At 44.9% G+C, this 27493-nt stretch overlaps 1 protein-coding gene across 3 annotated transcripts in view; it reads left to right on the top strand.

Moving 5' to 3' along the window:
* Nucleotides 1-27493, top strand: part of hmmr (hyaluronan-mediated motility receptor (RHAMM)) — a 56297-nt gene that overhangs the window by 4093 nt on the left and 24711 nt on the right. For 2 of the 3 annotated variants that reach the window (XM_072512666.1, XM_072512665.1), the window contains exons 4-13: nt 461-649; nt 7567-7653; nt 9629-9646; nt 10520-10631; nt 10812-10877; nt 11623-11696; nt 13684-13770; nt 17558-17658; nt 18739-18825; nt 22374-22552. In XM_072512666.1, the coding sequence (XP_072368767.1) occupies nt 461-649; nt 7567-7653; nt 9629-9646; nt 10520-10631; nt 10812-10877; nt 11623-11696; nt 13684-13770; nt 17558-17658; nt 18739-18825; nt 22374-22552 (1000 nt within the window). The remainder of the gene's footprint in view (nt 1-460; nt 650-7566; nt 7654-9628; nt 9647-10519; nt 10632-10811; nt 10878-11622; nt 11697-13683; nt 13771-17557; nt 17659-18738; nt 18826-22373; nt 22553-27493) is intronic. The other variant, XM_072512667.1, reaches the window with a different exon arrangement.

Raw genomic sequence — 27493 nt, 5'->3', positions numbered from 1 at the left:
TTGGAGAAAAGCCTGACAGGCATTTCCAATGCATTCTGAACTAGAATAAGCAGCTGCTTTGTTAGCTGTTGTCAAATGCAGTGTGAAATAGCTTTTATCTGCTTCCGTCCCTTTCAGCAGCATACTTGGACACCTGTGTTCCAGTTGGGGGAAGTCAGAAGTAAAAACTCTGGTTGTCTTGCCCTGTTTGGGACATAGCTTAACTCTGCATTATTAGAAGAAATTAGATTTTCGTGCCATGTATACTAAATACCCTGAGTTCCTGTATTTAACAGTGGCTCCTTTTGTTGTTCGATCATTGTCAAGCTTTGGTCAATAAATAAAGGAAAATATTTTGTGAAATAACAGCGATGTCCTATTTTATTTTTCATCTATAGTGACTTTTAATTTTGCAATGTTCGTTATGCAACGCACTTTTTAAGATAGTAAAATGTTTATACAAACAAATATACAATTGTAGATCCGTTGCCTCCTGCAACAGCGAGGGGAACAAGACAAAAAACTGCAGGCCCTAGAAGAGGAGGTGAGGAAGGTTGAAAGTAAGTTAACTGCAGCTGTGAGAGAGAAAACATCCCTGACATCCACCGTTGCTTCCCTGGAAAGACAACTTGCTGATCTACACAAAGCCAATGAGTTGCTCAAATCAAAGGTATTGGTTAACCATGGCTGTACCCTACAATCTCTTTCTCTCTCTCTCCTGGCTAGTTTGAATTTTGCACTGATTTTATTGCAACATTTGATACTGTAGCATTACATTTTCTTTCCACTGATTCTCCTGTGGGTATCTTTCCAGTTTTGTTGCTGGTGCGGCTGAGATAAGATATATATTGGTGCTTCATTACAGATTTGGAAGTATGACAATTTTTGACACCCTTAGTTGCCCATCGGTGCAGCTAGAAAATATTACTCTATATTTAACCTCTAATTCCGAATCTTTTACTGACTACTGCCGCAATGGCAACTTGAGACTTGGTACTGTCCCTGCCTTTTGTTCTTCCCCAGTTGGCATGCATGAAACTCTGTTTATTGTTCCATACTTGCAACAAAAGAACATGATAGACTGTTTTGAGGTCTTCCAGTGGAAGAGGGTAAGAAGGCCAATGCAGAATTGTACAGAGTGGAGTTGACAAGCTCCTCTAACTGCATGTAGGTAGTCAAGAAGATAGCAACTTTGTATTTTTAATGTAGAGAAACATCCCAAGGCGCTTGACAGGAGGATTAGCAAACAAGGTACAAAATCAAATCACCTTAGAATACATTAGGTCAGATGAACAAAATCTTGGACAAGGAGGTAAATCTTAACAAATGTGTTGAAGGAGGAAATAGGTGCTGTAGGCAGGGAATTCGAGCTTGGGGTCTGGTCATTTGAAGGCATGTCTGGTGATGGTGAGCGGCTGTAATTGGGAATGCACATGGTGATGGTGAGCAGCTGTAATTGGGAATGCACATGGTGATGGTGAGCAGCTGTAATTGGGAATGCACATGGTGATGGTGAGCAGCTGTAATTGGGAATGCACATGATGGTGAGCAGCTGTAATTCGGAATGCACATGGTGATGGTGAGCAGCTGTAATTCGGAACGCACATGGCGATGGTGAGCAGCTGTAATTGGGAATGCACATGGTGATGGTGAGCAGCTGTAATTGGGAATGCACATGGTGATGGTGAGCAGTTGTAATTGGGAATGCACATGGTGATGGTGAGCAGCTGTAATTGGGAATGCACATGGTGATTGTGAGCAGCTGTAATTGGGAATGAACATGGTGATGGTGAGCAGCTGTAATTGGGAATGCACATGGTGATGGTGAGCAGCTGTAATTGGGAATGCACATGATGGTGAGCAGCTGTAATTGGGAATGCACATGGTGATGGTGAGCAGCTGTAATTGGGAATGCACATGGCGATGGTGAGCAGCTGTAATTGGGAATGCACATGGTGATGGTGAGCAGCTGTAATTGGGAATGCACATGGTGATGGTGAGCAGCTGTAATTGGGAATGCACATGGTGATGGTGAGCAGCTGTAATTGGGAATGCACATGGTGATGGTGAGCAGCTGTAATTGGGAATGAACATGGTGATGGTGAGCAGCTGTAATTGGGAATGAACATGGTGATGGTGAGCAGCTGTAATTGGGAATGCACATGGCGATGGTGAGCAGCTGTAATTGGGAATGCACATGGTGATGGTGAGCAGCTGTAATTGGGAATGCACATGGTGATGGTGAGCAGTTGTAATTGGGAATGCACATGGTGATGGTGAGCAGCTGTAATTGGGAATGCACATGGTGATGGTGAGCAGTTGTAATTGGGAATGCACATGGTGATGGTGAGCAGCTGTAATTGGGAATGCACATGGTGATGGTGAGCAGCTGTAATTGGGAATGCACATGGTGATGGTGAGCAGCTGTAATTGGGAATGCACATGGTGATGGTGACCAGCTGTAATTCGGAATGCACATGGTGATGGTGAGCAGTTGTAATTGGGAATGCACATGGTGATGGTGAGCAGCTGTAATTGGGAATGCACATGGCGATGGTGAGCAGCTGTAATTGGGAATGCTCATGGTGATGGTGAGCAGCTGTAATTGGGAATGCTCATGGTGATGGTGAGCAGCTGTAATTGGGAATGCACATGGTGATGGTGAGCAGCTGTAATTGGGAATGCACATGGTGATGGTGAGCAGCTGTAATTGGGAATGCACATGGTGATGGTGAGCAGCTGTAATTGGGAATGCACATGGTGATGGTGAGCAGCTGTAATTGGGAATGCACATGGTGATGGTGAGCAGCTGTAATTGGGAATGCACATGGTGATGGTGAGCAGCTGTAATTGGGAATGCACATGGTGATGGTGAGCAGCTGTAATTGGGAATGCACATGGTGATGGTGAGCAGCTGTAATTGGGAATGCACATGGTGATGGTGAGCAGCTGTAATTGGGAATACTCAAGAGTCCAGAATTGGAGAAGCTCTCGTATCTGAGAGTTCAGGTTGGAACAGAGATGCTATTGAGGTGGAATTGGGAGGTTTTTCCTGATGGCATGAAGATGGGGTTGGCAGCTCATCTTGGGATCACCCGTAACAACACCGAGATTGAAACAGACAGCTAATTTCAAACTTGCCAGGAAGAGGGATGGAGTTGTTACCTCGGGAAAAGAGTTTGGAGTCGTGATCGAAAACAATGGCTGGTGTCCAGTAAACAATCTGATAAATTAGCAACAGTTGGGAGCTGAGGGGTGGTGGTGAGGTAGAGCTGTATGTCATCATGGGAAAACTAATTCTGTGCCTTCAGATGTTGCTGAGGAGTAACTTGCAGATGGGGAGACCACCAGAGGTAAAGGTATGGAAGCAGAAAGAAAAGCCACTCCATTGCAAAATGCAGATCACCCATAGATGGCGCTGGAGCGTGGCGACTCTGCGAGCTCTCTCACACAGATCCTCTTCTTACATTTCCTACAACTGTAATATTCTCTTAATGCTTCACCCGATGCCTGTGTCTATGTATTTACATTGTGTATTTTATGTTTGCCCTGTTATGTATTTTCTTTTCATGTATGGAATGATCTGTTTGAGCTGCATGTAGAACAATGCTTTTCACTGTAACCTGGTACACGGGACAATAAACCAATGAATAGGCGACAACACCTCCTTCACAATCATACTCAACACTGGTATCCCACAAGGCTGTGTCCTCCGCCTCCTACTATACACCTATGACTGTGTGGCCAAATTCCCCTCCAACTCGATTTTCAAATTTGCTGATGATACCACCGTAGTGGGTTGGGTCACAAGCAAAGACGAGACGGAGTACAGGAATGAGATGGAGAATCTGGTGAACTGGTGCGACGAAAATAATCTCTCCCTCAATGTCAACAAAACAAAGGAGATTGTCATCGACTTCAGGAAGCGTAGTGGAGAACATGCCCCTGTCTACATCAATGGAACAAAGTAGAAAGGGTCGAGAGCTTCATGGTTTTAGGTCACTCTCTCTCTCCTCCTCCTCTTCCCCCCCCCCCCCCCCCCAAATATGCCGACACTATAGTTAAGCAAGCCCACCACCGACAATTTGGCATGTCAGCTATGACTCTCGCTAACGTTTACAGATGCACCATAGAAAGCATTCTTTCTGGATGTAGCACCGCTTGGTATGGATCCTGCTCTGCTCAAGACCGCAGGAAACTACAAAAGGTTGTGAATGTAGCCCAGTCCATCGCGCAAACCAGCCTTCCATCTATTGCCTCTGTCGAAAATTCCCACTGCCTCGGAAAGGTAGCCAGCATAATAATGGACTCTACGCACCCCGGACATACACTCTTCCACCTTCTTCCGTCAGGAAAAAGATACAAAAGTTTGTGGTCACGTACCAACCGACTCAAGACAGCTTCTTCCCTACTGCCATCAGACTTTTGAGTGGACCTTCCTCTTATTAAGTTGATCTTTTCTCTGAACCCTAGCTATGACTGCAACATTATATTCTGCAGTCTCTCCTTCCTTCCCTATGTTCGGTATGTGTTGTATGTATAGCATGCAAGAAACAATACTTTTCACTGAATACTAATACATGTGTCAATAATAAATCAAATCCAAACCAACACTCATTACAATTAAATAAGAATGGAATGATAGTGGAGAGGTGTTTCAGATCAGTCTAGTTTGATTTTGTAATTTGGGGTAATGATTTTTTTTTTTAATGGATGGACCAACTGATCTTTTCTTTAAAATATATTTTATTCAATGCATTTTCATAGAAGCAAACAAAAAATAATACAAGATTATAAATAACCAACATGCCCGCTTCCCCACTATTGCCCCTTCTCCCATCCTGCTTTCCCCATTTTAACCCCCTTACTCCTCAAACCTCCTTAAATAAGTCCATGAACTGCTTGCACCTCCGAGCAAACCCATCAACCGGGCCTCTCAGGACGAACTTGACCCTCGGGAATTCCGGCAGGTTGCTTACCCACACCCCTGCTTTCAGCAGCTCCGAGTCCCTCCATCCAAGCACCATCTGTCTCCGGGCTATTGGGGAGGCAAAGGCCAAGACATCGGCCCCTCTCACCACCTGGGTCATCTGACACTCCAAATATTGCTACCTCTGGACTCGGGACCACATTCACCCCCAGCACCTCCGACATTACATCCGCAAACCCCTGCCAGAATCCCTTCAGCTTTGGACATGCCCAAAACATGTGGACGTGATTAGCGGGCTTCCCTGCCCACCCCTTTCCTCTGTGACCGGTGCCTTGTACTGCAACCGGATCCAGTCCATGAATCCATGCCCAAACCTAAACCACTCCAGCACCGCCCACAGATATTCCCACTCCACCCAGTCAAACACCTCTGCGTCCATTGCCTCCACCTCCTGCTCCTCCGAAGGCACCTTAATTACTTGGAGTAGCCTCCTCACATTTGCCGACAACTGCCTCCCTTTTACGAAACCTGTTTGATCCTCACCTATCACCCCCAGGACACAGTCCTGGATTCGCGAAGCCAGCACCTTTGCCAACAACTTGGCATCTTCGTTCAATAACTATATCGGGCAATACAATCCACACTGCTTCGATCCTCGTCCAGCCTGGTTGGGGGGCTCCTTGCCCCCTCCGTTGCTGATCAGCCATGCCCCTTTTTGTGGAGACCCTCCAGACCCACCCGTGGATGTCCAACGTAATTGTTCCTTTTCCAACTGCGCCACATCCACGGCACCCTTGTCAGCAACCTCTTTTCTTCTCCCCCCCCCCACTCTTAAACAAACCATCAACCCCATCCCCCTCCCCTGCGCCTACCTCTCACTGCGCACTCCCGTTGCCTAGCTCACCCAGCTAGTATAGTGGCCCTGCCCAAGGCCTCCAACCTTCCTACCCGTCCATATACCCCGAAAGAGCAGCAAAAGAGGCACTCGTCCTCTATGTTCCCCCATGACCAACCTGCTCACCAGAAACGCTCCCATCAAAACATAGGAAACACTTCAACGGGAAAGATTTTTGAGAAAACCCACCAGCACAAACTCTCCATAATGGTCTCGCCCTCCTCCCAGTCCACTATCCCTCATGACCTCCATCGCCTCTGCTGGCGTGCCAATCGTACTCGCGCTTCTGGAAAATCACCCAGAGCCCGGCCGGGTACAGCACTCCAAACTTCAGCCCTTGAGAGCAGCATTGACCCAGTTAAACCCGGCCCTCCTCTTCGCCAGTTCTGCATCCAAGTCCTGGTGCACCCGCAGCTCGTTCCCTTCCCAGGAGCACCTCATCTGCTTTGCCATCGGAGGATCTTCACTTATCCAGAAAGCGGTGCAACCGCACCATCATCGCCCTTGGCGGCTCACCTGCTGCGACCTTATCAACGCCCTGTGTGCTTGGGCAAAGGCCCCTCCCCCATCAAATTCTCCCAACATTTTGGCCACGTAGGTGCCAGCCTCCGCACCATCTATGTCTTTGGGCACCTTCTATGTCTTTGGGCATCTCCACGCTCCTCACATTTTGTCGTCTGGAGCAATTCTCCAGATCCTTCAGCCTCTTTTGGATCTCCTGCATCACCCCCACATCGGCCACCAACGAGGTCAACTGCTCCTCGTGCTCCCCCATCGCTTCCTCCACTTTCTGGATCACCTGGACCTTCAGCCTCTTCCACACTCTCGATCCCTGATTTAATCGGTTCCACCACTTTGGTCAGGTCCTTTAGAATCTCCTTCCTCTGTTTGCTGAAGTTTGTGTTCTAAAACTCCACTCGCTGCTCCATTGACCACTGGGTGGGCAGAACAGCCTCCTTGCCCTCTGCCATCTTATCCTGTGGCTCACCACGGAGACTCTCCTGTTTCAGCAGCTCTTCTCACACCATTCCTATTTTTCTTTGTGTTTTTTTAATTTAAAGTACCCAATTCTCTCTCTTCCAATTATGGGGCAATTTAGTGTGGCTAATCCACCTACCCTGCACATATTTGGGTTGTGGGTTTGAGACCCACGCAGACACGGGGAGAATATGCAAACTCCACACGGACACTAACCCTGGGGTGGGATCCAACCCGGGTCCTCGCTGCTGTGAGGCAGCAGTGCTAACCACTGTGCAGCCCCCTCTTGTCCCGTTTCTTGTTCGTGGATCCATCCACCAGCCAAACCAGAGGAGTAACACCTACAGGCACTCCTGCACTTGCCATCAAAAACTTTGCCTTTCGGGCAGGGAAAAGATCATAAAATAGCACCTTGAGCAGGAGCCCTCAAATGTGCGACAGCTCACTCCATGGCTGCCACCAGAGGTCCCTGGGCTAACTACTTGTTGGAACAAATTGAGTGGTGCTCATTCAACATTTGATCTTCTGTAAATGCCAATGTTGATAAGACAGAAGTGCTGGAAATGCTCTGCATTGTTGAAGAAAGCGAGCGGTAATGTTTCAGGTCAATGACTAAATGTCAAGTATGAGTAGCTACTGAATTTAGTGTTTGGTGCAGAATGGTATTAAATAATGTGGCATCTCAACTGTTCGAATAAGATATCACTTTTAATTGTTAATCAATTCTAAAGAACAAAAGTGCATTGCTGCCCCCTGTGTAATATTTGCTGTTTGTTTCCTTCAGTTTTCTGACAATGGTACCAAGAAGAAGATTAATGCCCTATGCTTGGAGTTGATTGAAGTGAAGAATAAGACTGACGCTAAGGACAAGGTATTGAAGCTTGGCTAATTGCTTTGGAGGGGTGATGTCGGCAAGTATTTCTTCACGGTGACAGTCTGGAATTATCTGAATATGTAAACACTAAGTGAGCGGATTTGTGTTAGGGAAGGTTGTTGAAGGTTTGGAGCCAAGGTTGAGATACAGATCGGCCATGGTATTGAATGGCAGAAAAGGCTGAAGGTGCTAATTGGCTGCTTCCTGTTCCTCAGATTTCTGTCTGAGTCTCTGCAGCCGCTGTTCAAAGTGCAGTTGCCCAACGCTTTCCAGTATAAATGACCTGGCAGCAAGTCACAACTTTTACTACTTTATAAAATGCATGGAATTTGATGCAATACATGCAAGTTACTTCAGATGCAGTTTAACCAGAGCTTTATATAATTTTATAATTGGTAAAAGAAGCAAAAGTGACCTGAAAAATGTTTTTAAGCAGCGAATGGGTAGGGTTTGGAATGCACTTCCTGAGTATGTGCCGGAGGCAGGTTCAACTGAATCATTCAAAAAGGAGCAGGTGGGAGAGTGCACTGAATTACTTGTTCAGAGAGCCAGTGTGAGCATGATGGGCCAAATGGTCTCCTGCACTGTAACAGTTCTTTTTCTGTGTGAACACCCACCCCTTTGTTTTCAAGTGACTTGAGATAGTGACGTCCCATTAGAATTTTAAATTATTTTAGTACCTGTCTGCTAGTTTTTCGTGATTTCTGTACAGGAACCTGAAATCTCTGTTCATAAGAACAAAAGAAATAGGAGCAGGAGTAGACTAGTCGACCCAAGCCTGCTCCACCATTCAATCGAGTCGTGTCTGACCTTCCCGCTCACCACACCTTTCAGCAGTATTTGCTGAATTCTCCCTTAATTCCTAAGTTCCATCAATCTTTGCCTTGGACATACTCCATGACTAATCTTACACAGCTTTCTGGGTTAGATGATTTTAAACATTCACAGCGTTTTGAGTGAATACATTTCACCTAGAGTACCCAATTCTTTTTTTTTACCAATTAAGGGGCAATTTTGCGTGGCCAATTCACCTACCCTGCACATGTTTGGGTTGTGGGGGTGAGATCCGTGCAGACACTGGGAGAATGTGCAAACTCCACACGCGTAGTGACCTCGGATCCGCAGTGCTGTGAAGCAGCAGTGCAAACTGCTGTGCCACCGTGCTGCCTCTGTCTTCCTCTCTGTCCTAACTGCCTTTTTAACTCTTATTCTGAGACCGTGACCCACCTCATTCTAGAATGCCCACTCGGGGAAGCAGCTGTCCTGCCAAACCTGTTAAGCACTTCATGTTTCAGTGAGATCATCATCTCTGTCTAAACTCCAGTACATTTAGGCCTGATCTACTCAAACTGTCTCCAAAGCACAATATCCTCATCCCAGAATCATTTAACTGAACCAGTGTTGCCCTCCATTGAAGGTAACCATCTCCTCCATCAGGCAAGGAGACCAAAACTCCAGCTGTGGTCTTGCCAACATCCTTTTGCCCTTATGCAGTAATTACTTTATAATACAGGTTTACGTGCCCTTTCCTTTCAGAATTGCTTCCTGTACCTTTCTGTTCACTTTCTGTGAATTAACAGGTCTCTCCTGAATGACATTTTTAATCTCTCTCCATTTAAAAGAAAATACTTTCCTATTTTTCCTTTTGAAAGTGGATGGCTTCACATTTTGCCAGCTCTTAACATTTCACAGCATAAGAAAAAAGGTTAGAATGAGAAAAGGGCTAACAATTTCAGCATCCATTCCCACCTGCTAAATCTGAACAGAGGAGATCAAGCCTGAATCTTTCCTGGACTATATGGATTGCTACTCCTGATTTAAACGAACTGAGGCTCTCGAGTAGTGATCCTTTCTCCTCTTCCACCCCCCCCCCCTTTCTCCCACTCTCAGGACATAATAATGCACTGAATCCTTGCAAACTATGCCAATGTTGTAATTTTTTCTTTGTAAATCTTATTTTCCAATTTCCCAGGAGAAAGAAATCCTGAAGGTATGAACTTCTAGATATATAATGCTAACTTCACTGTTTAAATTATGGAGCATTTATTTCACTTAACCTTAAAGATCATCTGTAAAGTCTTCAGACAACGTATTTTATATTAACCTTCAGTTCCAGAATTCTTCTCCCCATGCTTTCATTGTCTATTGGATTATTTTCTATTTCCCTCCATCATGCTGCCTGTAATATCTTGTTTTGCTGCATGAATTAATGGCATGCCATTGTCTTATTGTGTGACTGCAATAGTAGGTTTGAAATATTATCCTGTGATTTAGAGCCAGAAATTTGGACACGTTTAGAATAATTATTAAAACAGTCAAAAGGTCAGCCTTTTAGGGAGTGTGATTAAACAATCGTAATTATATAAAGGTTTTTGGGAGTCAGGAGGTGAGTTACTTGCTACTGAATTTCCAGCCTCTGACCTGCTATTGCAGCCACCATGGCTGATCCAGCTGTGTTTCTGGTCCACGGCAACCCCCAGGATGTTGATAATGGGAGATTTTGTGATGGTAATGCCATTGAATGTCATGGAGTGAAGGTTAGATTCTCTCTTATTGGAGATGGTCATTGCCTGGCACTTATTTACTCATGTAGACTTGTTGAACAAGGTAGAAAATGTGGGCATTTTTCATCCTTTATAAATTTGGCACAATTTGGGGTGCATTTGAGTGGTGGTGCACAATGCCAGGTTTATTCCTGTTTTCATTTGCAGTGTAGGCACATCACTCACCTCCAGTACACTTTTTTTTTTTTGCATGCTGTGCCTCTCCTGTTTAAATATTGGATGTAGCTGGTGGCTACACTTCAGTATTCCCTATGAATGTTACCTTTTTTCTTTATGTCTGTTTAAATCCTGTGTTACAGGAGATCAGCTATCTTCAGATTAGTTTGGAAGGTCAAGTGAAGCTTCTGCTAGCTGACCTGGAAGCTTCCAAAGCTACAGTGGCTGCATTGCACGAAAGAAATGGATCGCTGGGTAAGTTCCCATTCGGAAACTGTTTAAAGTGAAATAGTTTGCTAAATTTGGTAGGTTATTCCTTAAGATCACAAAACCCTTGCCATGTTTTTGACGTAATAGTCTCTTGCGGTGTGCATGCATTTAATTCTTTTTAGCAGTTAGGGCTCCAAGATACTCATCATGTCCTTCTCCCAACAGAGGAAATGCACCAGGATACTAAAGCCCACAATGAGAGCCTGGAAGTAGAAATGGACAAATTTCAAGGTAATACTCATTCAAGCATCCTTATGCACTGTTAGCTAAGAATTTTACTTTGTTTCTGTGCAGTTAACTTGCCGTAATGAATAGTTTGACCTATGAAATGTACACGTGCAGACAAGTGAAATATTTTCGGAAAATGGTTTGATATTATTAGCCGAGTAACATGCTAGTAGATCAACAAAAGCAGAATTGTCTAGCTATGTAGACCATAGTTGAAGAAGTTTTGAATGGCTGATTACAGACTGTTCTATGCTCTGGTTCAAGTCCAGATTATGTTCTTTATTTAGGGTGGTTCTCTAGTCCCACAGGCAGCTAGAAAAAAAAATCTGTGTTTAAAAGCATAACATCAAAGAAACAAAGTCAGAATTATTTGGTCAGAAGTTGGGATACCACAGAAATTGACAACTTTCACAGTTTTGAGCCTGGATGTTTGATGCAATTTTGCATTATATATGACTGTTATTTTTAAAAAGACTTTGGTACAGACGTGTTGAAATTTTTGCTAGCGTTACGATTTGAGTTCATACTGTTTGCTTTCTTTCACTACTTCTGTTCTACCATCTTCCTGGAAAGTTAGTCTTATTTCTACCTGAAAATATTGGTAAAATTGTGGGGTTTTAACCACTTTCTCATGAGCATAATGTTTATCTCCATTCTGAAACTGGGTTATAAATGGGTGAATGCCACAATTGTCATATGGTTTCTTCCTATTTCCACTAGAAAGATCTTTTTGTTTTTTATTAACCAGCTCTAACCGAGGAGTTGCGTGAAGAGAATAAAGTGCTGCACGGTTATTTGGATAATGCTAATGAACAAATTCAGGTAATTATTTGGACGGGACTGGGGACGGCGGGGACTTCTGTCAGTACTTGATCTAATTCTCCCTCACATCCTGAATGCTTTGATGCATGGTTTCAGTTTGCTGAGAATATCCATATATGACCTTTGTTTATGACAGTCTGATTTTGTGTTGGAAGTTTATTTAACTGTGGGTATTGCAATCAAGCTTGGTTTTGTCTATGCTTTGCCCTCTGGCAAGGGGCACTGGGTCACAATTGGGTGTGTGAACCCCTGGTTGTCTATAATACCATAAGACATAGGAGCAGAAATAAGCCATTTGCTCCATTGAATGACAGGACAGACTCGATGAGATCATGGACTGATCTGATGTGACGATCGTCAACTCTGTTTTCCTGCATCATCCCAATAACCCTTTGTTCCCTTACTGATGAAACATCTGTCCCTCTCGGCCTTGAACATACTTGATGACCCAGCCTCTACAGCCCTCTGCAATAAAGAATTCCACAGAATTCACTATCCCTCAGAAAATAAATTCTTCCTCCGGTCCTGGACTTTCCCACAAGGGGAAACAACCACTCTGCATCGATCCCGTCAAGCCCCGGAGAATCCTATATGTCTCCAATAAGGTTGCCCCTCATTTTTTCTGAACTCCAATGAGTACAGGTCCAACCTCCAAAACCTCTCTCATAAGAAAATCCCTCCATACCTGGGATCAACCTACTGAACCTTCTCTAGAGTGCCTCCAATGTTAGTACATCTTTCCTTGGATAAGGGGACCAATATGTTCACAGTATTCCCAGTGTGGTCTAACTAGTGCCTTGTACAGTTTTAGCAGGACTTCCTGATTGTTATACTCTATTCCCATTGAAATAACGGCCAACATTCCATTTTCCTTCCCTGTTACCTGCTGAACTGACCTAACTATGGACGAGGACTCCACATCCCTCTGTGCTGCAGCTTTCTGCAATTTTTCTCCATTTAAATATTCGGCTCTTTTATTCTTTCTACAAGGAGCATAACTTCACATTTTCCTACATTATATTCCATCTGCCAAGTTTTTGCCTGCTCACCTAACCTGTCTATTTCACTCTTGTCTCAGCCTCACCACTTGTCCACCTATTTTTGTGTTATCTGCAAACTTGGCCATAGTCCATTCACTCCCCTCATTCAAGTCATTAATATATATTGTAAATAATTGTGGCCTCAGCATTGATCTCTGCGGCACTCACTAGTTACAGGTTGTCAACCTGAAAAGGCCCCTCTTATCCCAACTGTCTTATATTAGTTAACTAATCCTCTTTCCATGCTAATAATGACCCTCCTCATCATGGGTTCTTTTTAAAAAAAATAAACTAAAGTACCCAAATCTATCTATCTTCAAATTAATGGGCAATTTAGTGTGGCCAATCCACCTAACCTGCACATCGTTAGGTTGTGAGAGTGAGACTCACTCAGAAATGCGGAGAATGTGCAAACTCCACACGGGCAGTGACCCAGGGCCGGACCTGGGTCTTCGGCGCCGTGAGGCAGCTATGGTAACCACAGCGCCACCATGCTGCCCCAACAGCATGGCTCTTATTAAGTAACCTTTTGTGTGGTACCTCTATCTTGCCCTTTTTGGAAATCCAAGTGTATTACATCTACTGGTTCCCCTTTATCTATCATTCTAAACTGGTGAGGCACAATTTTCTCCTTCATGAAGTGGAGTCTGCTTGAATAGATTGCTCTGTTATTACATCCTATATGTTAAGCTAACTGGCCTGTCGTTACATGTTTTCTGTCTAGGCTAGCCCAGGTGTGCAGTGGCAAACTGTTCGTGTATGTTGAACATACTTGGACTATGTATTCGCTAAACCACAAGAAAACCATGTATTTGTTTAAGTCCACAAATGATATCCATTGTGTGGTTATTTGTTGTTGTCGCCCTTATATTTACCTCGTGTCTTAACTAGGATTATCTTAAATTACTGAAGCGGACAGGAATGACATTGCTTGCTTAAATTCATAGGATCTTCACATGCAATTAAATTCCAAAGTGAGTGACTACGAGAGCAAATTGGATCAGCTCTCCACCGACATGGAGGAAAAGAACAAGGTAAGGTTTGGTAACTATAGTGGGTCTTTTGTTCGACAGTCTGGAGTTTATTATAGCTGGAAATGTGCAGCTGTTTCATCTATTAAAACCAGGCTGAAAAAGCATAATTTCAAGTTCCATTGACAGTCAGGCATGGTCTTGCTGCAGCCGATATTACAGTGAGCCAGTCACGTGGAATCTGCCCACACATTCCTCTTGATGAGTTTCTCTGTGAACACACTGGCTTTGGATTCATATGGTTGTGGATTTGAGGCCCATTCCCAAGGCTTGAGCACACAATCTGTGATGCTCCAATCCAGTATTGCGTTACTACAAATCTCGTGCTTTGAAAGGAATATTGAATCAAGGCCTCATTGTCCTGATTATTAAAATGCCGTTGTAAATGAGCAGTGAGTTTGCCCGACTTCGTTCACCTGCTAACACAGACTAAATTGATAACTTGGCGCAATGTTTGTCATTTCAGTGCACTTGAAAATTATTACACAAGGCTTTTTGGACAGTGACTAGTGGTTTTTTAATTGAAGTCGCTCTTCAGTATGATATAACCTGCTTAAGCTAGGATAGATTTTGTAATCAGTTGGGACCAAAATAATTTGGGAATGCTATTCCATGAGGTGTTTGTAAAGGTATTGGAACTGTAATTTAAGTTCCTTGCTGGCTTATGATTTCTAGGTAGGTTGCCAGGCAACTCGGTAAATGAGGGATTATTGGTTCGAAGACCCTACTTATCCGAATATCGACCTTTCAGTTCTCTGCTAACTTAACTGTTAGAAGCTTGCAACCACCAAGTTTGGTTGGAAAGTTGAAGACTAAATCTGAAAATTCCATGGTTGAGGATGCCTTCCATGCAAAATATCTGCTTATCTGTAGCTGATGGGATTCATTTATCAGCTGGTCTTCGTTTTGTCTTTCATAAAATCATAAAATGATTATAGCACAGGAAGCAGCCATTGGGCCCAGCAAGCGATGTCAACTCTGTACAAACAACTCCATCCCAATCTCTCCTGTACCCCCACAAATCTATCTTCCCGTCATCCAGACCCCTCATAATTTTGAGCACCTCTACCAAACCTCCTCAACCTGCTACATGGTAAATAATCAAGCTTCACCAATCTATCGTCGTAGCTGAAGTTCTTCCCCTCTTGAACAATTCACCATCTTTAGAAGTCTTCATGCTTCCTAAGTTTAAAAAAATTAATTGACGGGATGTGGGCATCGCTGGTTATGCCAGCATTTATTGCCCATCCCTAGTTGCCCTTCAGAAGGTGGTGGTGAGTTGCCTTCCTGAACTGCTGCAGTCCTTGACGTGTAAATTATACCCACTGCTGTTAGGGAGGGGGTTCAGGATTTTGACCCAGCGACAGTGAAGGAACCTCCAGGTGGTGCACTTCCCATGAATCTGCTGCCCCTGTCCTAGATGGTAGTGGTCTTGCTTTGAAAGGTGTTGGCTAAGGAACCTTGGTGAGTTCCTGCAATGCATCTTTTAGATGGTTACACATGACTGCTGCTATTGTCGGTGATGGAGGAAGTGGATGTTTGTGGAAGGGGATCAAACTGGGACTGCTTTTCCCAGGATGGTGTTGAGTTTCTTGTAGTGCTGGAGTTGCACTCATGCAGGCAAGTGGGAAGTATTCTGTTGCACTCCTGACTTGTGCCTTTTAGATGGTGGACCGGCTTTGATAGTCAGGAGGTTAGTTACCCACCACACGATCCCTAAGCTTTGACCTGCTCTGGTCGCCACCGTATTTATATTGGTAGTTCAGTTTCTGGTAACTCTCAGGATGTTGATTGTGGGGGAATTCCGCGATGGTAATGCCATTGGATGTCAAGGGGCAATTGTTAGATCCTCTCTTGTTAGAGGTGGCCATTGCCTGGCACGTGTGGTGCAAATGTTACTTGCCACTTGTCAGTCCAAACCTGAATATTGTCCAGGTCTTACTGCATTTGGACATAAACTGCTTCATTATCTGAGGAGTCGCGAGTGGTGCAGAATGTTAATATCCCCACTTCTGACCTCATGATGGAAGGAAGGTCATTAATGAAGCAGCTGAAGACAGTTGGGCCGAGAAATCTAACTCCTGCGTTGATGTCCTGGAGCTGAGGTGACTCGCCTCCAACCACCACAATTTGTGCCAGGTATGATTCCCAGTGACTCCAATTTTTGTAGGACGCCTTGATTCATACTTGGTCAAATGCTACCTTGATGTCAAGGGCAGTCACTCTTGTCTCGCCTCTGGTATTCAGCTCTTTTGTCCATGTTTGAACAAAGGTTGTAATGAGGTCAGGAGTTGAATGGCCCTGGTGGAACCCAAGTTCAGTGAGCAGGTAATTGTTCAATACGTGCTGCTTGATAGTGCTGTTGATGACTCCTTCCATCACTTTGCTGATGATAGAGTAGACTGATAGGGTGGTAATTGACAGAGTTAGATTGTGTACAGGACATACCCAGGCCAGTGCTGTAGCTGTACTGGAACAGCTTGGCTAGGGTCGTGCAAAGTCTGGAGCACAAGATTGCAGGACTATTGCCGGAATGTTGTCGGGGTCCATGGCCTTGCAGAATCACCTGCTGCAGTCCCTGTCCAGCAGCTATGTCCTTTTAGACTCTGGCGATGGCGGTATTACCGAGCCACTCATTGACGATGGGCATTGAAGTCGTCATGCAAAGGACAATCTGTACCCTTGGTAACGCTCTGTGCTTCCTCCAAGTGGTGTTTAACATGTAGTACTTCAGCTGAGGGGGTAGGATATGTGGTAATCAGCAGGAGGTTTTCTTACCCATGTTTGATCTCTTGCCATAAGACTTCATGGGATCCGGAGCTGATGTTGAGGACTCTCAGGACAACTCCTGCTGTACTGCCTGCCGCCAGTGCTCACCTGAGGTCTGTGCTGCCAGCTGGACCAGCATTTATTGCCCCCCTCTAATTGCCCATGCAGGGGCAGTTAAGAGTGAACCACATTGCTGTGGGTCTGGAGTCACATGTAGGCCAGACCAGGTATGGTTTCCTTCCCTAAAGGATATTAGTGAACCAACTGGGTTTTTTATAGCAATCAGCTAGGTTTCATGGTCATCGTTAGACTGTTAATTCCACATGTTTTACAGAGTTATTTTAAAATTTCCTCAATCTGCCGTGGTGGGATTCAATCCCGGGTATCCAGACGATTTCCCTGGCTTTAGTCCAGCCACAATGCCACTGCGCCACCACCTCCCCATGTTGCCCAGAATTGGACACATTCAGTTGAGACCTTGCTTTCTCTGCCTCTGTCCTGTATGCCTATTTGACCACTTCCTCAGCCTACCTTGCTGTCTCCATCAATTGATGTGCATATGTCTCTCTGTTCCTGCACCCCCTCTAGAAATTTGCTTGCTTTAATTTGTGCTGTCCTTCCTCCATTCTACCTACCAAAACGTATCTCTTTTGCAATAAATTTCATCTCTATGCCCACCCATTCCACCAGCTTGCCTATGTTTCCTTCACCATTTTCTTCATGAGTTCATTGGCCAAACTTATTATGCTTTTGGACAGTTTCAGGTAATTGGGGTCCCCATGGTGCTTTGAGTTTTCAAAATTGGAAGTTGAATGCCTCTGTAATTTCACAAACAAGTACAGTTTTTGATCTCTGCTTCAGTATGATCACTAAATTGGGACCATGTCTGGGGAAGGCAGGAATCTCATTCTATTGGAGGTAAAGCCCAATCAGGAAATACAGACTCTTACCCTGCCCCTTGCATGTTGTTCGTGTGCCATAAATTGTCTGACTTTGGGCTTGCTAAATTCCTTTATTTCAGGTCACAACAGTCAAGCAACAAGAGGCGGAAAATAGCCTGTTGGTTGTGCAGAGCCTTCTGAAAGAATCAACTGAAGAGGTTGATGAGCTTCAGGGAAAATTGTATGTATTTCTTTTTTGAAGAAGCTACCTCATTTGTGAGCAGTGATCTGAGCAGTTCTACTTTTTAAAAATAGTTTTGTATAATCTGACTTCTTGAGATGGGGTGCTGTAAAGTACAGAAAGTTCCCAGTTCAGTCCATAGTCTGTCCTAAATTAGCTCAAGTAGGGACTGGTGATACAGTTTGCCTCAGTACCTTGAAGTGGGTGAGTAATTGGCTAAGATCAGTGTGGTTCAAAGTATGTAGGGCACAAGATGGAAAAAGGGTTGGTTGGTCTATGATGCCTTTGGTAGTGGATTTATTCCTTCACTGCCGCTGGGTCAAAATCCTGGAACTCCCTCCCTAATAGCACTGTGGGTGTACCTATATCTCAGGGACTGCAGCAGTTCCAAGAAGGCAGCTCACCGCCACCTCGAGGGAAATTGGGGATTGGCAATACATGCTGGCCTCGTCCGTAATGCCACATCCCGTGCATCGATTTTTAAAAAATGTCTAACTGTATTCCCTGCTTAACTAACACATGGATAATCGTCATGGGCAGAGAAGGCTCGAGGAAGTGAGTGGCCCACTCCTGATCCTAATTCATATGTCCGTACGTATGTACCAGAGGATTGTTGGTGGTGGTGGAATCCGCCTAAAAAGAATATGTCTTTGGGAGAGTAGTGGGGAAAGTTGTAGGGGTGTTAGGAAGGGGAGCAATAAGGTGCTGAACTTGCCACACAAGAATTTTAATAGTGATATTTATTTCCCAATATATTTTCAGATGGGATTCGGAGCAAACTTGATGACTAATTACTTTTGCATAATGTAAATATTACTGTGACTATGACTTAAAATAATTCAATTCCATTGCACTGACCTCCGGAGCTGAATGACACTATCTAAATGTAGACTCCCAATAATCAGTGAGAGAGTGACTTGATGCCTGCTGAAGGCGGAGGGGGTTAATGTTTTATTTGAAAACGATTTAAAACTTATTTTAATTGGAAATCCTTTTGCAAGTATGAATTGCAACTATAATTGAAATGCGATGACATAACAGACATTATTACATTTCTGTATATTTTATCTTTCTGTTCAGGGCTGTAATGGAGCAGGAGAAAGTTGAGTTGGAGAAAGATAAAGTTGAAACTGAAATGAAACTCTCCCTCTCTTTGGAAGAGCACAGGTACTTGTAAGGCAACTGATGCATAAGGGACGGATAGTTAATTTCTTTATCACTGCAAATCGGAGTTTGTAACTTTCAGATCACTTGAAATTAATGACAAATATAAATAACTTCATTCCCAAATTTGAGTCTGTTTTGGATTAGAGAAGGCTTTGATATATGCAAAGAAGCGACGAGGTTATGCACATTTTCTCACTGCACATTGCCACAGGGTTAGAATGTTGACCATTTCTTCCTGTGTACCTTGATGGCTTTAAATTTAAGACATTGTTGGGAATGGGGCTGAGAAGGGTTATTGGATTGCTTTGAAAAAGGGTTGGCAGAAATGTGGGTTAAATGCCTCCCCCATTTGTATCCTGATGTTTTTTCCTTTAATAGGAAACTTGCTGAGAGTTTACCTCTTCAAAACAAAAGCTGATCTTTAAGATTTCCAATCATTCTAAATTTTCTACACATTTAAATGAGATGAGATTAATTCTCCAGTGTCCACATATATATTTTTGTGTTTTTTCTTCATTATTTCTCTCCCTCCCCTGGAGTTGGTTCCAAGTCACCACCTGGTATATTTCCAAGAGACCTTTCTTCAAATGTGAATTTCACTGAGCATCAGTAGAATCCTGAGGTCGCGCCAGCACTTGTGTACTTCCAAGTGTACTTCCAAAGGTGTCACTGGGTAGTGCTAAGGGTGCACCCCCAATTCTGTATTTTTTTTAATCCTAATTTTCTCTCCCATCCTCACCAACTCTCTTTCATAGTTTCCCATCGCTCAAATTAAGTAAAGGGAAAAATCAGTGGTAAATTTATCAGGTGAATGAGGCTCCGGGAATTCTTCCACAGACCCCAAGAGGCCAACAGCGAACCCAAGCAGACTATCAATGAACCGGAACAGCAGACCGAGAGATCTGCGATGCGACAACCGAAGAGGAAAGAGTCGTATTGGACCCCTCCGGAAGGCCGCTGCCCTAGACTCGACATGTATGCTCAAGCCGTCGGGAGTTGCATCAATGCCAGATTCATCAGTCGCATTCACAAGACAGCCCCGAACGTCACCCAAGCACAGCGCAATGCCATCCGCGCTCTGAAGACCAACCGCAGCATCGTCATCAAACCAGCAGACAAAGGAGGGGCCACTGTCATACTGAACAGACTACTACAAAGAAGTATACCGACAACTGAACAACCAAGAACACTACAGACAGTTACCCGCAGATCCGACCAAGGAACACATCCGCCAACTTAACAGACTGATCAAGACCTTGGATCCAGATCTTCAGCGCACCCTACGTGCTCTCATCCCACGTACTCCCCGCATTGGAGATCTCTACTGCCTCCCGAAAATACACAAGGCCAACACACCAGGCCGTCCTATCGTTTCAGGCAATGGGACCCTGTGTGAGAACCTCTCTGGCTACTTCGAGGGCATCTTGAAACCCATCGTACAAGGTTCGCCCAGCTTCTGTCGCGACACGACGGACTTCCTACAGAAACTCAGCACCCATGGACCAGTTTAACCAGGAACATTCCTCATCACAATGGACGTCTCGGCACTCTATCCCCCATGACGACGGCATTGCTGCAACAGCCTCAGTACTCAACACCGACAACTGCCAATCTCCAGATGCAATTCTGCAACTCATCCGCTTCATTCTGGATCACAACGTCTTCACCTTCGACAAAAGGTTCTTCTTCCAGACGCACGGAACAGCCATGGGGACCAAATTCGCACCCCAATACGCCAACATCTTCATGCACAAGTTTGAACAAGACCTACTCACCGCACAGGACCTTCAACCGATGTTATACACCAGATACATCGATGACATTTTTTTCCTTTGGACCCACGGCGAAGAATCACTGAAACGACTACACAATAACGTTAATAAGTTCCATCTAACCATCAGACTCACCATGGACTACTCCAAAATCAGTTGCATTCTTGGACACAGTCGTCTCCATCAAGGACGGTCACCTCAGCACTTCGCTTTTCCGTAAACCCATGGATAACGTCACGATGCTCCACTTCTCCAGCTTCCACCCTAAACACATGAAAGAAGCCATCCCCTATGGACAAGCTCTCCGTATACACAGGATCTGCTCCGACGAGGAGGAGCGTAACAGACCTCTACAGACATTGAAAGATGCCCTCGTACGAACGGGATATGGCGCTCGACTCATCGATCGACAGTTCCAATGCGCCACAGCAAAAAAACGCACCGACCTCCTCAGAAGACAAACATGGGACACAAGCGACAGAATACCCTTCGTCGTCCAGTACTTTCCCGGAGCGGAGAAACTACGACATCTTCTTCACAGCCTTCAACACGTCATCGATGAAGATGAACATCTTGCCAAGGTCACCCCCACTACTTGCCTTCAAACAACCGCGCAACCTCAAACAGAACATTGTTTGCAGCAAACTACCCAGCCTTCAGAACAGTGACCACGACACCACACGACACGACCCTGCCATGGCAATCTCGGCAAGACGTGCCAGATCATCGACATGGATACCACCATTACACGTGAGAACACCACCCACCAGGTACATACTTGTGCGACTCTGCCAACGTTGTCTACCTCATACGCTGCAGGCAAGGATGTCCTGAAGCATGGTACATTGGCGAGACCATGCAGACGCTGCGACAACGAATGAACGGACATCGAGTGACAGTCACCAGGCAGGAATGTTCCCTTCCAGTCGGGGAACACTTCAGCAGTCAAGGGCATTCAACCCCTGATCTCCGGGTAAGCGTTCTCCAAGGCGGCCTTCAGGACGCGCGACAACGCAGAATCGCCGAGCAGAAGCTTATAGCCAAGTTCCGCACACATGAGTGCGGCCTCAACCGGGACCTGGGATTCATGTCGCATTACATTCATCCCCCACCATCTGGCCTGCGAAATCCTACCAACTGCCCTGGCTTGACACAATTCACACCTCTTTAACCTGGGGTTACCTCATCTCTGGATCTGTGAAGATTTAATCACCTGCTAATGCTCCCATTCCAAGCATTGTCTGGCATCTTTGAATCTGTCTATATATGTGTTTCTGGAGCATACCTCTTCATTCACCTGAAGAAGGAGCAGCGCTCCGAAAGCTAGTGACATCGAAACAAACCTGTTGGACTTTAACCTGGTGTTGTAAGACTTCTTACGATGTTCTTGTTGCCATGGCTCGGGTCAGTAATCTAGGCACCTGCCATATTGTGGGTCTATCCATGCTGAAAGCACAGACTGGGATTTCTGGTCTTGTGCCTTCAGAAATTGCTTTTGCCCCACAGTTGTTCACCCGTAATCTAGCCCCATCAGTGTGAAAAAGAAACATGTAAAACAAGGGTAGCTATATCATATGCCTACAGTGTTTGCTAATTTAATTCATAATTAACCCAAGTTCCATCAAGTGAGATTAAGTTAATTCATTTTTTGTCAACCCATTTTTTTATGTGCATTCAGCAATTTGGTTATAGAATGGATTTTTTGTTGTTTTGAATTTTAATGCAGATGCTTGTTTAAAATAAACTGTGGCTGTATTAGAATGTCATTTAATTCAGCCAGATAAAGGTGCAGCTTGGAAGATCTAAGGAGGAGATCAGTCGGTCAGAGGAGCAGCTTGTTCAGAAGGAAAAGGAAATACTAAATCTCAAGAACTGTCTGAGGCAGAACGAGGAGATTCATTGTGAACACATAAAAGATGCTGATGAAAAATATCACCAGCTTGAACAGGAGAAAGGTACTGCAGTATTATTAAAGAATGACTAATGACTGACATATTGGGGGTTATCTATCTCCATAGCACCTATACTTTAACCTTTTTCTGGGAATGCCATTAACTCTGAAGCAGTCACATTGTCATTGTGTCAAATGTGTAAAATTATTGTCTCAACATTTCCATTTTTGAAAGTCTGACAAACTGGTTGCAAGTGAGAATTTGACAATTCTGCAGTCACTGCCGGGAATTGAGCTCTTAGCTAATGACTGGTTAGTGATTTATAGTTGGTCTACTGAAATTGAATTTTACCTGCCTTTGGAACATTTTATTGAGAATGTAGTGGACATAAAGCCACAGTGCACTTTAGTGTAACAGCTTGCAGGAGTTGGTAAAGTGCACTCTGTTTGCACTGAGTGCTGAATTTGGTGCTTTTTGAGTGCGATAGTGAGAGTTTGGTGACCGAGGGAGTATAAGGCTTCATTTTTATCTAAAGTTTAGTCTTTCTTTTATTTAGTTAATTAACTTAAAAGTTGCTGTTTGGTTTAGAAGAAGGTGAATTTTCAATCAGCTTTAAACAGGCTTCTACTTCTAGGCACTTGCAGCTGGAGCTTATTAATTAGTTAATTGGATTAGGCCAGTTTTTCAGAGGCTAGATTCACAGTATAATAGTGATCCCCTACAGTGCAGACTTTGTTTGCACTGAGTGCTGAATTTGGTGCTTTTTGAGTGCGATAGTGAGAGTTTGGTGACCGAGGGAGTGCTGAATTTGGTGCTTTTTGAGTGCGATAGTGAGAGTTTGGTGACCGAGGGAGTTAGGTGAGGAGGGAGTAAGGTGCTGCTTTCATTTTGTTTCCGACATTTCCGCAAAGAGTGCGAAGAGAGCCAGGAGTTTACAGGAAGTGTAGCTGACTGGGAGCAGAGTCGGAGGGCGGAGATCTAGTTAGTCCACACAGCAGCTATATTCTGTAAGGTAAGAGGGGATGGAGGCTAGGCCAGTTACATGCTCCTCCTGTAGGATGTGGGTGGTGAGGGATACCACCGGTGTCCCCACTGACTATACCTGCGGGAAGTGCACCCAACTTCAGCTCCTCAAAGACTGTGTTAGGGAACTGGAGCTGAAGCTGGATGAACTTCGGATCATCCAGGAGGCAGAGGGGGTGATTGAGAAGAGTTACAGGGAGGTAACCACACCCAAGGTACAGGACAAGAATAGCTGGGTTACAGTCAGGGGGAAAAAAACAAACAGGCAGACAGTGCAGGGATCCCTCGTGGCCGTTCCCCTTCAAAACAAGTATACCGTTTTGGATGCTGTTGGGGGGGATGACCTACCGGGGGAAGGCCCTAGCGGCCAGGTCTCTGGCACTGAGTCTGGCTCTGGGGCTCAGAAGGGAAGGGGGGAGAATAGAAAAGCAATAGTTGTAGGAGATTCAATGGTTAGGGGAATAGATAGGATATTCTGTGGTCGCGAGCGAGACTCCCGGAAGGTATGTTGCCTCCTGGGTGCCAGGGCCAGGGATGTCTCGGATCGTGTCTTCAGGATCCTTCAGGGGGAGGGGGAGCAGCCAGAAGTCGTGGTGCACATTGGTACCAACGACATAGGTAGGAAAAGGGGTGTGGAGGTAATAAACAAGTTTAGGGAGTTAGGCTGGAAGTTGAAAGCCAGGACAGACAGAGTTGTCTTCTCTGGTTTGTTGCCGGTGCCACGTGATAGCGAGGCTAGGAATAGGGAGAGAGTGCAGTTGAACACGTGGCTGCAGGAATGGTGTAGGAGGGAGGGCTTCAGGTATTTGGATAATTGGAGCGCATTCTGGGGAAGGTGGGACCTGTACAAGCAGGGCGGGTTGCATCTGAACCAGAGGGGCACCAATATCCTGGGAGGGAGGTTTGCTAGTACTCTTCGGGAGGGTTTAAACTGATTTGGCAGGGGAATGGGAACCGGATTTGTAGTCCAGCAACTAAGGTAGCCGATATTCAGGACGCCAAAGCTTGTAATGAGGCAGTGGGGAAGGGAACACTGACAAAGGAGAGTATTTGCAGGCACGGAGATGGGTTGAAGTGTGTATACTTCAATGCAAGAAGCATCAGGAATAAGGTGGGTGAACTTAAGGCATGGATCGGTACTTGGGACTACGATGTGGTGGCCATCACGGAAACTTGGATAGAAGAGGGGCAGAAATGGTTGTTGGAGGTCCCTGGTTATAGATGTTTCAATAAGATTAGGGAGGGTGGTAAAAGAGGTGGGGGGGTGGCATTATTAATTAGAGATAGTATAACAGCTGCAGAAAGGCAGTTTGAGGAGTATCACCCTATTGAGATAGTATGGGTTGAAGTCAGAAATAGGAAAGGAGCAGTCACCTTGTTAGGAGTTTTCTATAGGCCCCCCAATAGTAGCAGAGATGTGGAGGAACAGATTGGGAAACAGATTTTGGAAAGGTGCAGAAGTCATAGGGTAGTAGTCATGGGCGACTTTAACTTCCCAAATATTGAGTGGAAACTCTTTAGATCAAATAGTTTGGATGGGGTGGTGTTTGTGCAGTGTGTCCAGGAAGCTTTTCTAACGCAGTATGTAGATTGTCCAACCAGAGGAGGGGCAATATTGGATTTAGTACTAGGTAATGAACCAGGGCAAGTGATAGATTTGTTAGTGGGGGAGCATTTTGGAGATAGTGACCACAATTCTGTGACTTTCACTTTAGTAATGGAGAGGGATAGGTACGTGCAACAGGGCAAGGTTTACAATTGGGGGAAGGGTAAATACGATGTTGTCAGACAAGAATTGAAGTGCATAAGTTGGGAACATAGGCTGGCAGGGAAGGACACAAGTGAAATGTGGAACTTGTTCAAGGAACAGGTGCTACGTGTCCTTGATATGTATGTCCCTGTCAGGCAGGGAAGAGATGGTCGAGTGAGGGAACCATGGTTGACAAGAGAGGTTGAATGTCTTGTTAAGAGGAAAAAGGTGACTTATGTAAGGCTGAGGAAACAAGGTTCAGACAGGGCATTGGAGGGATACAAGATAGCCAGGAGGGAACTGAAGAAAGGGATTAGGAGAGCTAAGAGAGGGCATGAACAATCTTTGGCGGGTAGGATCAAGGAAAACCCCAAGGCCTTTTTCACATATGTGAGAAATATGAGAATGACTAGAGCGAGGGTAGGTCCGATCAAGGACAGTAGCGGGAGATTGTGTATTGAGTCTGAAGAGATAGGAGAGGTCTTGAATGAGTACTTTTCTTCTGTATTTACAAATGAGAGGGGTGATATTGTTGGAGAGGACAGTGTGAAACAGATTGGTAAGCTCGAGGAAATACTTGTTAGGAAGGAAGATGTGTTGGGCATTTTGAAAAACTTGAGGATAGACAAGTCCCCCGGGCTTGACGGGATATATCCAAGGATTCTATGGGAAGCAAGAGATGAAATTGCAGAGCCGTTGGCAATTATCTTTTCGTCCTCACTGTCAACAGGGGTGGTACCAGGGGATTGGAGAGTGGCGAATGTCGTGCCCCTGTTCAAAAAAGGAACTAGGGATAACCCTGGGAATTACAGGCCAGTTAGTCTTACTTCGGTGGTAGGCAAAGTAATGGAAAGGGTACTGAAGGATACGATTTCTGAGCATCTGGAAAGACACTGCTTGATTAGGGATAGTCAGCACGGAATTGTGAGGGGTAGGTCTTGCCTTACAAATCTTATTGAATTCTTTGAGGAGGTGACCAAGCATGTGGATGAAGGTAAAGCAGTGGATGTAGTGTACATGGATTTTAGTAAGGCATTTGATAAAGTTCCCCATGGTAGGCTTCTGCACAAAGTAAGGAGGCATGGGATAGTGGGAAATTTGGCCAGTTGGATAACGAACTGGCTAACCGATAGAAGTCAGAGAGTGGTGGTGGATGGCAAATATTCAGCCTGGATCCCAGTTACCAGTGGTGTACCGCAGGGATCAGTTCTGGGTCCTCTGCTGTTTGTGATTTTCATTAATGACTTGGATGAGGGAGTTGAAGGGTGGGTCAGTAAATTTGCAGACGATACGAAGATTGGTGTTGTTGTGGATAGTAAGGAGGGCTGTTGTCGGCTGCAAAGAGACATAGATAGGATGCAGAGCTGGGCTGAGAAGTGGCAGATGGAGTTTAACCCTGAAAAGTGTGAGGTTGTCCATTTTGGAAGGACAAATATGAATGTGGAATACAGGGTTAACGGTAGAGTTCTTGGCATTGTGGAGGAGCAGAGAGACCTTGGGGTCTATGTTCATACATCTTTGAAAGTTGCCACTCAAGTGGATAGAGCTGTGAAGAAGGCCTATGGTGTGCTCGCGTTCATTAACAGAGGGATTGAATTTAAGAACCATGAGGTAATGATGCAGCTGTACAAAACTTTGGTAAGGCCACATTTGGAGTACTGTGTACAGTTCTGGTCGCCTCATTTTAGGAAGGATGTGGAAGCTCTGGAAAAGGTGCAAAGAAGATTTACCAGGATGTTGCCTGGAATGGAGAGTAGGTCTTACGAGGAAAGGTTGAGGGTGCTAGGCCTTTTCTCATTAGAGCGGAGAAGGATGAGGGGCGACTTGATAGAGGTTTATAAGATGATCAGGGGAATAGATAGACAGTCAGAGACTTTTTCCCCAGGTGGAACACACCATTACAAGGGGACATAAATTTAAGGTGGAAGATATAGGAGGGCTATCAGAGGTAGGTTCTTTACCCAGAGAGTAGTGGGGGCATGGAATGCACTGCCTGTGGAAGTAGTTGAGTCGGAAACATTAGGGACCTTCAAGCAGCTGTTGGATAGGTACATGGATTACGGGAAAATGATATAGTGTAGATTTATTTGGTCTTAAGGGCAGCACGATAGCATTGTGGATAGCACAATTGCTTCACAGATCCATGGTCCCAGGTTCGATTCCAGCTTGGGTCATTGTCTGTGCGGAGTCTGCATGTCCTCTCCGTGTCTGCGTGGGTTTCCTCCGGGTGC

The sequence above is a fragment of the Scyliorhinus torazame genome, chromosome 7 (genome assembly GCF_047496885.1).
Source record: "Scyliorhinus torazame isolate Kashiwa2021f chromosome 7, sScyTor2.1, whole genome shotgun sequence".
Lineage (NCBI taxonomy): Eukaryota > Metazoa > Chordata > Chondrichthyes > Carcharhiniformes > Scyliorhinidae > Scyliorhinus > Scyliorhinus torazame.
Note: the sequence above shows the minus strand (reverse complement) of the source record. Positions and strands in the feature narration are given on the sequence as shown.